The sequence below is a fragment of the Trachurus japonicus genome, chromosome 3 (assembly GCF_045865225.1).
Source record: "Trachurus japonicus isolate A0001 chromosome 3, Traja_1.0".
NCBI lineage: Eukaryota > Metazoa > Chordata > Actinopteri > Carangiformes > Carangidae > Trachurus > Trachurus japonicus.
In genome coordinates, this window is record NC_140909.1 from 26,375,594 (window position 1) to 26,387,718 (window position 12,125).

Consider the following 12,125-nt stretch of genomic DNA (forward strand, 5'->3'; position numbering starts at 1 on the left):
CCAGGAACACAAATCTGGGACAGGAATAATAAAAGCAGAGGTCATTGGCAGTAAGTAAGAGTGGGAAAACAACAGAAGCATCCATATATAACTTAACAAGGCCTAAACGAGGCCTGAACATAGACTGTAAAAAATGGCCTGAAGCCATAAAGGCCAGCCCCTACAGCCTCCACAGCAGCAGGCGGCGCTGTGCAGCTGACAGGTCGGTCCGCAGCCCGGCGCCACTCGCAGACAGACCGGAGGTGAGGACGTGAGCAGAGCGTTTGTTCCGGACAGCAGCAGCGTGTTTGCAGGTTAGCTGCAAAGAGAAAGAGCCGGTAACGTCTGTTTTCGGCCTCGCCATGGTGAAGTTATCCGCGGAGCTGATCGAGCAGGCTGCTCAGTACACCAACCCCGTGAGAGACAGGGAGCTGGACTTACGAGGTTAGTTTTAACTTTAATCACGGACATGTTGCGTTAGCACGCCGTGGCTACATGCTAAGTGTTGTACCCAGGGCCCAAACCGCGCAATGTTCAAAACCAGACAAATGAGCTCTTGTAAGTCACCAGCAAAGTGAGTTAACGCGGGTGGTCCAGGTTAGTTTGAGTAACTTACGTAACTGCTGGCCACAGCACAGCCGAGAGGGACAACAACAGGTTAGCTGCAGCAAAGCTACAACACGGCGGTAGACTGCAGGCTGAGGGCAAACCACCAGCTCTGTCTGCAGCTGAATGGGAAACCAGGGCAGTAGAAACATCCACAAATGAGAGGCAGCACCGGGCAAACCCCGTGGTGAAGGTGGTGGTGAGGCGTTTTGTGGCAGCTAACAGTGGTCGTAGTGTTACTGGTGCCGCGGCTAAGCGTCATGGCGTCCGAGAGCATCATCTGTATAACCACAGACAATGTCTATCTTTATATGTCTATGTGTAAAACTTACATGGGAGCTGTGGGATGTGACGGCAGCCAGGTGCGCAATACAAGTGGACGTTTTGGTCTCCTGAAAACAGTCATAAGTTTTACAAATATAACAATATTTAAGGGGTTTTAGCTCCAAAGACCAAAACCAGGTCAAGTTCTGGTCCGTCAGTCTCCCCAGTCAATCACCGAGTTAGGGAGCCTAATCGATCACTGATAAATGGACTGTTCTTCCACAGCTACATGTTACTTGTATGGGTAAAACATGCTGCTACATCACGTCCATGACCCACACAGCTTGTATTCATCTGTATCTATTTACGTATTAGCTCTCATTGATTATATTCACAAACACAGCAATCCTCCACAACTGTCTCACTGAAACACAATACATTGTCAGACAATTTCTTGGTATTAAATCAGACTCGCATCAAAACCTTCTGCCACAATCCTCAGGTTAACTTTTAATTCAATTTAGTATTTTTTATGCTCCAAGTGGAAAAAATGTTAAATCATGGTTTTATCTTTATTATTATTATTATTATTATTATTATTATTATTATTATTTTTTTATTATTATTATTATTATTATTATTATCATCATCATCATCATCATCAAGGGTTAAGGACTCTTGCTGGTAGACAGCACAGGTAACAGCCCAACACTTTGGGCAACCAAAGTGATTGTAATTCTAACCCAGTTTGTAGCACAAACATACTATGAAGAATAAAGTATGCCTGTCTTATCTACATTTGTAATGCGGAAATTAAGACAACTAACTTTTTTTTTCACGTCACAGGTTATAAAATCCCAGTGCTTGAAAATCTTGGTGCTACACTGGACCAGTTTGACACCATAGACTTCTCTGATAATGAAATCAGAAAACTGGATGGCTTCCCACTGCTCAAAAGACTGAAAACATTGCTAATGAACAACAACAGGATTTGGTAAGCAGAAGCACCATCCATTGACAGTCAGTGTACCATCAAACATGTAAGAAACCTCACCTCTGTTTGGTCAAAGTTCTTTTCCGGCAGAAGTATCAGATAAAATGGTTTAAAAATTCAGACTCCTGATAGTGTGGTGAGAATATCACTACATGTACCTGTGTGTAGGCGGAGAACTGTATGTATCAATCAAATAAATGTCTTGAGTATTCAGTTTGCTAGTTTTAGCTGCTATCTTATTGCACATAGACACTGTGCTTTTTTGTGCAAAAGACAATCAAAGTCATCTTCACAGGATGTCATATTTATGTGTTTATAAATCGCTGTGCACTGCTCAGTTGTAACCTGCAGCTTCAGATTGAATACTGCCTTATTAGATGTGTCGAATGGTCTAAATGAAGTGTTGTTAAACTGATGTCTCGGCCAGCAAGTTATAACCTTATAAAATGTTTTCTCTAGTCGCATAGGTGAGAATCTGGAGCAATCTTTGCCGAGTCTGTCTGAACTGGTTCTCACAAACAACAACATTCAGGAGCTGGTGAGTACATTTCTGCTGTCTATATACAGTGTAAATTGACTTGAACTGAAATGTCAGAAAAATAGTAATTCTACAGTCTGTCGTCCCCCATAACTGTTCTTTGTGAAGATGGTGGTCATGACATGTACCATCAGGCACTTTAGGAAAGTTTCTGTGATTTCTGAATCGATGTTCTTTTCATGTGCAGGGTGACCTGGACCCTCTGGCCTCGGTGAAAACATTGACCCTTCTGAGGTATGAATTCTCAGTACTTGAACAGTAACTGGTTATTGAACCATCTTGCCACCCCCTTGATTGTGATTGAGCATGCCTGTTATAATTTCAGCCTGTTGAGGAATCCAGTGACAAATAAGAAGCACTACAGGCTCTATGTCATCAACAAAATCCCACAGATCCGTGTGCTTGACTTCCAGAAAGTGAAGCTCAAGGTAAGTGGAAATGAGCAGGTATGATGTGTCTTTAAATGTGGGAAACAGGACTGACGACCAGTCCCCAGTGACCCCGCACAGCATCTCACAGCCTGGCAGGAGATGTTAGTCATGGGTCATGTGTATTGGAGATGGAAGCTAAAAAAAAAAGGCTGATTAACCTTTAAACATTGAATTTCTAACCATTTGTTGCGTCCTGTTGAGCATCCAAAGAAGTTATGGTGAATTTTCCTGCCTGGCCTTGCGCCCCTCTCTCCCTTCCAATAAAAGCTCAGTCTGTGATTAACAAGGTTTTTCACTTTAACTGTGTGATATCATCATAGGAACGTCAGGAGGCGGAGAAAATGTTCAAAGGCAAACGAGGTGCTCAGCTTGCAAAGGATATTGCCAAACGAACAAAAACGTAAGACTTAAAGTCCATGTCAGACAGCAGCTCCTCACAACCGCTGGATCCTGGCTCATGGGACGGGCCAAATAACAGTGTATTCCTGTGCATCAGAATCCACTGTGATAAATGAGGTTTCATTTTGGAAAGTGTCTTTTTGTGCAGTGAAACAAAAGCCCACAGAGAGGACAGATAAAGTGAGATCTGGTGTGTGGAGGCACAGAAACCCTTGTAACACAGATACAGGAAGGAAATTAACTCTCATTTCTGTCAAACTTTGCCATTGATATTGGTTATTTATTTTGAATCAAATGTGCTAGAGCACTGTCTGAAGAACAAATGAAAAGGAAAGCTAATTATTTTTAAAGAATCTGGTATCTGCACCTAAAGATCGTCACTTCTGTGGGGCTTGGAAAAAAAGTCAAAAACAAGTCTCCCTTCAGTGGAGGTAATAATTGGGCCTGAACTGTTTTAAACCTGAAGCCAGTAATGCTCACCACAGTGTTGCTCAGGACTGCTGTCTATGGACAATGTATCAGTTTATTTGACTAAAGAAAAGACACTACACATGAGATTAACTACACTGGTTGAGAGGTCAGAGAAGCCGTTGTTGGACAATGTTTCTGACTGATATGTGTTCCTCTCCAGATTCACTCCAGGAGTGGCAGCACAGCTTGAGAAGAAGAGGACGGGGCCATCACAAGCAGATGTGGAAGCTGTCAAGGTTCACATTTTGTTACTTGAAAAATGTTGTCACATAATGTACGAGGTGTTTAAAGTTTACATTTACATCCCTTTGCAATTCAGGGAGTGACACAGGTGTGAGCATACTGGATTTTCCCCAAGTCTCCCCTGTGAGGATGAAGTTTACTCAGAGGCCCAATTATTTATGTTATTTATTAACGGTGGGAGATGGTGATGCCTGGTTCTGGGCCTTTGACCTCCTCGGGCCGAGCTCTGATCGGTTTCGGTCTGGTATTTTTTGCCAAAGAGCATCCTTGAGCCAAGACAGGGTTAACATTGAGTTCAGCAGTCTCATCAATGAGAAACAGATGTTGGCGAAAGCCCCAGAAAAAGCCCCAAAACACAAGAACCTTGCGAGAAGATCGAAACAGTTTCTGGTATCATGCTATAATGCGATAGAAAAGCAAATCAGTGAGTAGTACTAGTTAATTTTTTATTATTAACTGTGGTTAATTACTATGGTATGTTTGACCAGCTGAAAAAGGGCTCAAATGTTTCATCCTTGAGCTCAGTGTAGACGCAGACAGTGTTTCTAGTTTAACAGCACTGTGCTGGGCACGTGACGGGTGTGTCGACAGTACCTGTGTCTGAAATGGGCCACGTCTGACAGGCAGTAGACAAACCCAGTGCTGTTGCTGGTCCCTTGTGTCATAGATCTGCTGGACCTGTCATTTATCCATTTGTTGGGTCTTTTTTATGACAGGAAAGAGTCCAGTTGGTAGTCGGTGTACTACCTTCCTGCTTTTCTATATCAACCACGATTACAAAACCTGTTGAGTGTGGAGAAGTGTATTAAAAATTGACAGACCATATGTGACACCTGTAGGCAGGCTTGGGAAGTAACGGATTACATGTAACAGTGTTCCGTTATTAGGATACAAAAAAGGTAACTCCAATTCATTACAGTACAGGAAAACACATATTTGATAAAAACAGGGATTACTTTGCAGAATTACATTTTTGGGGGGCTTTCTGCCTTTAATGGAAAGCACAATCGAGAGAGAGACAGGAAATGGGAGGCAGAGAGATGGGGTATGACATGCAGCAAAGGGCTGACTGGTGGCTCACTTAAGAGTGAGATCCATACAGCCTATGAGTGAGACGTAACATCGGGCGCAGAAGGTGACAGTACAGCAGCATTTGAAGGTGCCGACTGACCGGCCGGGGCACACTCTGGATTGTAAACAACATGTAAAGGGAGGATGCGCTCGCTTGTTAGTTAGGCAGCTTCATGAAGCCCTAACCTCTCGTTTGCCCCCTGGTAGTTGGCGGACTATTGGTTGAGAAAGTGCTTGATTTGATATGCAGCACAGTCCGTTTTTTTACATGTTAAAATCGCGACGATCATCTTAATTTAATCGTGGCAGCCAAAATCGTGATCGTGATTAAAATTCGATTAATTGTGCAGCCCTACCTTTACATACAGAAAACCACGACGATATAATTTGTGCTTTTACTTTGAAATAGGAAGCTAACCTACCCTCAATGTAGCTAGCTTAAACCAAAATAAACCGTCTTTGCTTGAACCCTCTGTTTTGGCCGATCTAGTCCCGTTACCGGCATTTGACCGCTCAAGATGCCTTACCTGAGAGTTTTGTCAGCTCTGAGACAAAGATCGGCCTGTCGGTTTCTGTTTAGAGTTGTTGAAGAGTTTCTCTGATGACTTAGGTGGAGGCAGGCTAACACTACCTATGCACTTCCAGTGTTTGAGCTAAGCTAATTAGCGGTGCGCAAGCTCTGCCCGTATCTTCCTTGTTACTGCACGCACAGTCGAAAGGATGGTTTCTATCTGCTTCTATCTGTCATGGACTCGGGAGTGAGGCAAGACACAAAAAAAAAAATGTTGGCGCATCCCTTTAACAAGTAACTTGTAATTGTAGTGGATTACATTTTTAAAGCCTCCCATCCCTGCCTGTAGGACAGGTTACTGAACAGCCTCCAAATGTGAGCAGCGTCATATAATTCATAAATTCAACGAGTCATCTTTACAATTATGACTCTTATCTTTCCCGAGGAGGGTGAGTATAGTGGTGCATTCAGTTTAATTTTCAATTTCAGTCCGGTGACGTATTCAAGATTAACTTAATGTTAAACATGAGTGCGTTTTAATGGCAAACTGAGACCAAATGTTTACATTTCAGAGGCTCTAAGATGAGCAGCAGATGAAAGATACAGTTATCAGAATGCGTGTTTCACAAGGGAAATTATACAACTCTGCTTTTGCCATAAACAATTGTGCAATGAACAATGATGGAAAACAGGAAGCTACAGAGGAATAAACAAGTCTATTTTACAAATGAGTTATGTGTTGGTTTGTAAATGTCGCTGCCAAAACACTTAATAGATAATGAATTACAGAATCCACATGAGCCTTTTCTAGCTGACTCTGAAGTGTTTGGAACAACACCAGAACGGTTTCAAAGACACCGGTCAGAAAAAACCAGGAAACACAATGCATCGTTGTTGATGTTAATTGAAATTCATGTGTTATTTTAAGAGCCCCACTTCCAAAGCAAATGCTCTGCTGGTGAAATTCTGTCAGGGTGTTCTCAAAACTTTTTGAACGTTGTCTGTGCATCTGTGCAACATAATACTGATAACGTCATCATTTTGGTCACTATACTCACAATGCTAAAAACCTCTTTCCATTGCATATAACCTGATGTTTGGTGTTGTTTGTTCAGAATGCCATCGCCAACGCTTCGTCACTGGCAGAGGTGGAGAGGTTGAAAGGGATGCTGCAGGCTGGTCAGATCCCAGGCCGAGATCTCAGACAAGGTCAGTGCTCAACAAACACCACTTCAGAGCCGGATCAACAGTTGTACAGAACCTGGTGAACCGTTGATACTGGTGTATGAGGACTTAAGTCGCGGTGATTGGGAGTCAGTGTTTTAACAACTTGTTGTTTTTAATATAGTAAAAATAAAAAACTTGATTGACTTAATTGATCCTGCAAACAAGTATTGCATGTGGTTCACACCACTCAACTGACGCTTAATGTTGTTAGAAAAACATTTTGTTTTTCTTATATAACGCCACTGTATTTTTATGGATGAATAATTCAATCATTTGTGAAACCAGGTTCAGGGATGGTGGAGGAAGAAGAGGAGGAAGAGGAGGAGGAGGAAGAAGACACTGCACAGATGTCAGCACACATGGGTGGGGATGCGGAAGAGGAGATGAATGAGGGAGATCAAGAGGAGGAGGATGAAGATATGGAAGAAGAGCCACATGTTAATGGTTCCTGAGTACCGTTAACATAATTTCTGTTGTTTTTTTCCATGTTGTTGATTTTTTTTGTTGAATCTTAATACGAGAGTTGTTTTTTTTTGTTATTCTGTAAATTGACAAACATTAAACAGTTTTTTTTCTTAATTCTAAATCTTTTTATTGAGATTTTGCAAGAGGTGAGCAGCTGACACCAATACAAGCACATTAACAAAACTAAACATCATTCAGAAGATGTTGCTGCGATTGGGACAACTTCCTTCAAGCAGATGTTTTCAGCTGAGTGCAGAGGGTCATACTGCAGTCAAAGTCATTATCTCTCATAATGAAAGCTCGAGAGGTCCAGGATGAATGAAAATCCATGAGGAATAAAGGAAAGGGGAGAGAGTCTGGATGCACTTAGACTATCCTCTTGATTTTTTAAATTTTTTTTAAAAGTTTTTTTCCGGTGGGGGGTCTCTTTTGCCTTTTGAGAGAGTTGAGAGAGACAGAAAATGCAGCAGCGAGGTCTGTAGCTTCTTTAAATGGGACACCTGCTCAACCCAGTGAGCTATATGATGTCCCTAAGCCTCTTTCTTTTTTTTTTTTTTATATAAATCTTCTTTTTATTTTACATAATGAACAACAAAGATAACAAACAGGAACAGCAAGAAAAAACAAAACATGAATGAAAGTTCATGAATACATTCATGAATCACCCCAACTACACACGCATAACACAGAGGGAGTGATCCCGTTCTGAGACTGGCGGGGCTGGAGACATGACCCACCAGGACCGGGCACCACACAGAGAGTGCTGAGAGGGATACATTGAAGCATCACTCTGCCCGCTCACAATGAAATGCAACATTTAACATTTGGAAACATTTAATCCTGTTCTCCTCCACCTATAGCGTGAAAAGAGAAGAGTCAACAAGCCTGGTCCAATGACCATCTCTCAATCACCTACATTCACCTCTCTTCAGTATATTCAGACCATACATTCGGAATGAGAGAAAAAGAAAAAAAAGGGGGGGGGGGGATAAAATATAAGAGGGGTTGAATAAATCATAACAGTAACATCTGTGACATGGGTGGGGGAAAAAAACAGAGGCAGTTAAAAAAAAAAAAACTTTTTTTTTTTTTATTTTTTTTTTGGAATAATATGACAGGTACCACCAAAGAAACAATAACAACAATAATAATAATAGTGAATGACTAAATAAAATTCAATAAACAAGAGTGAACAGAACGACTCATCAGTGTTGTATCAGGATATATCCTCATCAATTTGATTTTCTTTCAAGAGTGACATGACTTGACTCAGAGAGTCTGTGTGGTCACTGCCCAAATCTTGCAGGACAGAAGCTGCTTGTTCCATAGAAATAAGTTCCAGAAAGTCCTTCTGCAAGTTAACTATATCAAAACAATTTGGTTTCTTCACTTTCCAGTTCATAAGAATTAACCGTTTAGCTGAAAGGAAGGCTAGGTCTAATAAATATTGAAATATTTTTGTGGTTGCTCCCTCTATTTGTTTTCCCAGAAGACCCACTGCTGGTTCTAAAAGAAAGTTGATTTTAAATCATTTACATAGATAATCTCAGATTTTTAACCAAAATGTCTGTGTTTCTGGGCAGTGCCACAGTAAGTGGATAAGAGTTCCATTCATTCCACACCCATGCCAACATTTATCTGTAACACCATTATTCATTTTCTTAAGTTTATGTGGAGTGATATAGGATCTGAACAGAATCTTAATTTGCATGATTTTATACCTGACACATTTTGAAAGATTGTTTGAGCGGCTCAGGATAGTTTCCCATTGTTCTAATGTTAAATGTATGCCCAAATCTTTCTCCCATTGTGCTTTTATAACTTTAGAAGAGGTGCAAGAAGAAGTGCAACATAACAGCTTATAGATTTTAGATACCTTTCCACTGCCAGAGACTGCATCCCTGAACTTAATATCAAAAGATTCATTATCTACTAACATTATATTTGCAAAGCTTTGCATGATGGACTTAATTTGAAGATACTGGAATGTATCCGAGTTATTCAAACCAAATTTCTTCTTGAGTTCATTGAAGGAGAGCATTTCTCCGTTGCTTCCCAGGATTTGACCTAGGTTGATGATGCTTTTTCCTTGCCATGATTCATTACTAATAGGTTTCCCACCGGCCTTAAGTGCTAGGTTGTTCCATATGGGGCATGAAAGTAAAACTAAACCATTCATTTTAAGTTGTTTGTGTATTTCATTGACAATTCTACACGAGAATGAAATTATGGGATTTTTTATGATTTTATTAAATTTGGTGTGATACCAGAGTGAGGCTAAGGAGATATTCTTATAATTCACCTCGACAAGTTTCTGCTCCAGCCATCTCCAGCTACCCATAGCTGCCTGCTCCTTCTCGTACGCCCAGAATAGGGGATAAATACCATTGTACGCCAAATAATAAGTATGAATGTCTGGTATCCCTAGTCCACCCTTTTTCCTGGGGATAGATAATTTTTTCAGACTTATTCTAGGTTTTTTACCTTTCCATAAAAATAAAGAAAATAGTGTGTTAATTTCTCTGAACCATCTCTGGGGGACTTCTAATGGGATGGCGGAAAACAGAAAAGCTAATCGTGGGAGCACATTAATTTTGAGCACTGCTGCCCTCCCCCATAGTGATAAAGGTAAGTTTGTCCATCTGTTCAAATCATCCCTCACAGTTTTCAATAATTTAGGGCCATTTAACTCAAAAATTTTATCAATCGGGGATGTAATATTGACACCAAGATATCGCATACCATCGGTTTTCCAAACAATAGGTGTTGAACTCAAATGACCTGGGTGTGTGAGATGATTCTGGGTGATGGCTTCGCTCTTTAACCAGTTGATCTTGTAACCACTAAACACACCAAAATCACTGATTAGTTTAAGCAGATGGGGCACAGAAAGAGCAGGTCTAGACTAGCAGCCTCTTTCTTAAATTAACTTAGGATGGTTAAAACCTCCTTGAACACTCGATGTGTCCTGACCATATTGAAGGACCACCTACTCCCCTGATGTCATTGCTACAGTCTCATTGATCCAAACAGTTTATGAACAGAAAATAATTCAATATTTCAAATGAGTAACAGACAGACATGTATAAATGTATAATTATTTATTTACCCCTTTGCTCGTGTGAATTAAGAAACATTTTTTTTCCATAGTTTTGTAATAACAATTTGCAAAAAAAAGGCATCTACTTACTGAACACAGTCAAGTACATAGACTTTGGTTCCCTTATAAATCTTACCCAGTGTGGTAAACGCATGAAATCACACATCCATAATGACTTCAGGCTTTAAGACTCGCCCAGCATCAGCACACAACCCAGCGTTTATGTTAAGGTTCAGTCCATCATCACATTGTTGACAGATTAGAAGTCATTGGTTTTTCTAATTGGTTCCAGTCTGCTCATGAACAATGAAGTAAAGATTTCAAATATTTAAGAAACGTACCCAGGAAATCCCCAGGTCCTAGATAGTTTTCCTCCTTTTGAACCCTTTTGATAGTTGGATCCATGGGCCAAGACAAACTATGCTTGCCCTGGGTCAGAGACTATATCCAGACCTGAGCACTCCTCTGCTTGGACCCTCTGATCTCCCTCTTATTGTTCAGGGGATGCCTCTCTCCCTTGTGGGAGTCCTGTCTCTTAAGTTGCTCTGGTCTCGTCCCTCTGACCTCCCCGGACTCCCTCGTGCTGCCACAGTTCACAGCACAAGTCCAGTCAGGCTGGTGACCCACCACCAGGTCCAGTGTGGGCAGAGAGGTGGTGCTGGTCACGTCCCTGAAGTGTAACAAGGATGTGAGAGAGGGGCTGTCTGGTGAGAAGGTTTCATACCCCCCCCTCATACCCGGGCAACCTCCCCAGGACGCCCTCTCCTTCAGCTTCACCGCCTGGCGAATCTTCTTCCATCCAAGGTGGTTGAGCTCCAGCAGGTTAAGGAGAATACAGAAAACCCCAACACAAAACATGAAGCACAAGAAGATGGTCTTCTCCGTGGGCCTGGACACGTAACAGTCCACCGGCTGGCTGCAGGGGGCCGAGGTGCAGAGGAAATGAACAGGCACTTGGAAGCCGAACAGCTTCCACTGGGCCAGAACGAAGCCCACCTCCAGAACAGCACGTAAACACACATGGAAAATGTAACATTTAGACAGAACCCCAGCAGAGACCACGGGACCCTCCGCACTCCCCTCCCTCATGGTGCATGCTTGGGCCTGGCTCAGTGACACCAGGTTCTTGGGGTCTCCCATCTTGAGGCTCTGGGGTGGGATGCCCTCCAGCACATCTGCCAGGCTGTGACCCAGATGTTTGTGTGAGCGGATGGAGCAGCTGTCTGAGTCACAGCTCCGGTCATACGCCTCCTGTCCGTCGGGCCCCAGGTCTGGGCCCCCCTGCCCCGCTGTATCCCTCGGTCCTTGACCGAGCCTCTGGGTGGTACTGTGAGGCAGCTTGGACAGATTGTGCCATGTGTAGATGATGAAGCAGAGGGATGGCGTGGAGACGCTGATGATGTGGAACACCCAGAAGCGAGGTTGCGAGATCGGTGCAAAAGCATCGTAGCAGACAGTGGAGCATCCCGGCTGCAGGGTGTTGCACACAAACATCTCCTGCTCATCGGTGTACACATCCTCAGTTGCCACAGCCACAATGAGCAGCCGGAAGATGACCATGACAGTGAGCCACAGGCGACCAATCATGGTGGAGTGCTGGTGGACGGCATCTAGGAGACGCTTGAGCAGGGTCCACTCCGTCATGGTGGCCTGTGGCTGGTGGCTGCCTCGAGGAGGGACGGGCTGCCTGGAGTAGAGCAGTCCGCTCTGGGCCAGTCCACCTCTTCTCCTGATCTACAACCCTGATGCCTCAGAGCGACTCGCAGGAGACCAGAATCGCTGTTCTGCTATTTCCCAGTACTAGTCAGTCTTCCTCATAATTTCTC

At 42.7% G+C, this 12,125-nt stretch overlaps 2 protein-coding genes across 2 annotated transcripts; one reads left to right on the top strand and one right to left on the bottom strand.

Moving 5' to 3' along the window:
* Window positions 1–217: 217 nt before the first annotated feature.
* snrpa1 (small nuclear ribonucleoprotein polypeptide A') lies at window positions 218–7,313 on the top strand. Its single transcript, XM_085767864.1, has 9 exons — window positions 218–423; window positions 1,696–1,843; window positions 2,303–2,381; window positions 2,569–2,615; window positions 2,707–2,809; window positions 3,133–3,212; window positions 3,843–3,918; window positions 6,623–6,716; window positions 7,020–7,313. Exons 1-9 carry the CDS (start codon window positions 342–344, stop codon window positions 7,184–7,186), a joined length of 876 nt encoding a protein of 291 aa, XP_085623990.1. The 5' UTR covers window positions 218–341; the 3' UTR covers window positions 7,187–7,313.
* A 3,406-nt stretch (window positions 7,314–10,719) lies between these two features.
* Window positions 10,720–12,125, bottom strand: gjd6 (gap junction protein delta 6). The gene has a single exon (XM_085773127.1). The coding sequence runs from the start codon at window positions 11,941–11,943 to the stop codon at window positions 10,741–10,743; it is 1,203 nt and encodes a 400-aa protein (XP_085629253.1). The 5' UTR covers window positions 11,944–12,125; the 3' UTR covers window positions 10,720–10,740.

Coding starts and splice junctions, on each gene's coding strand:
- snrpa1 (XM_085767864.1), top strand. CDS start 342: ATGGTGAAGTTATCCGCGGAGCTGATCGAGCAGGCTGCTCAGTACACC. Junction 2,616..2,706: donor AAAACATTGACCCTTCTGAG/GTATGAATTCTC, acceptor TTATAATTTCAG/CCTGTTGAGGAATCCAGTGA. Junction 2,810..3,132: donor TCCAGAAAGTGAAGCTCAAG/GTAAGTGGAAAT, acceptor ATATCATCATAG/GAACGTCAGGAGGCGGAGAA.
- gjd6 (XM_085773127.1), bottom strand. CDS start 11,943: ATGACGGAGTGGACCCTGCTCAAGCGTCTCCTAGATGCCGTCCACCAG.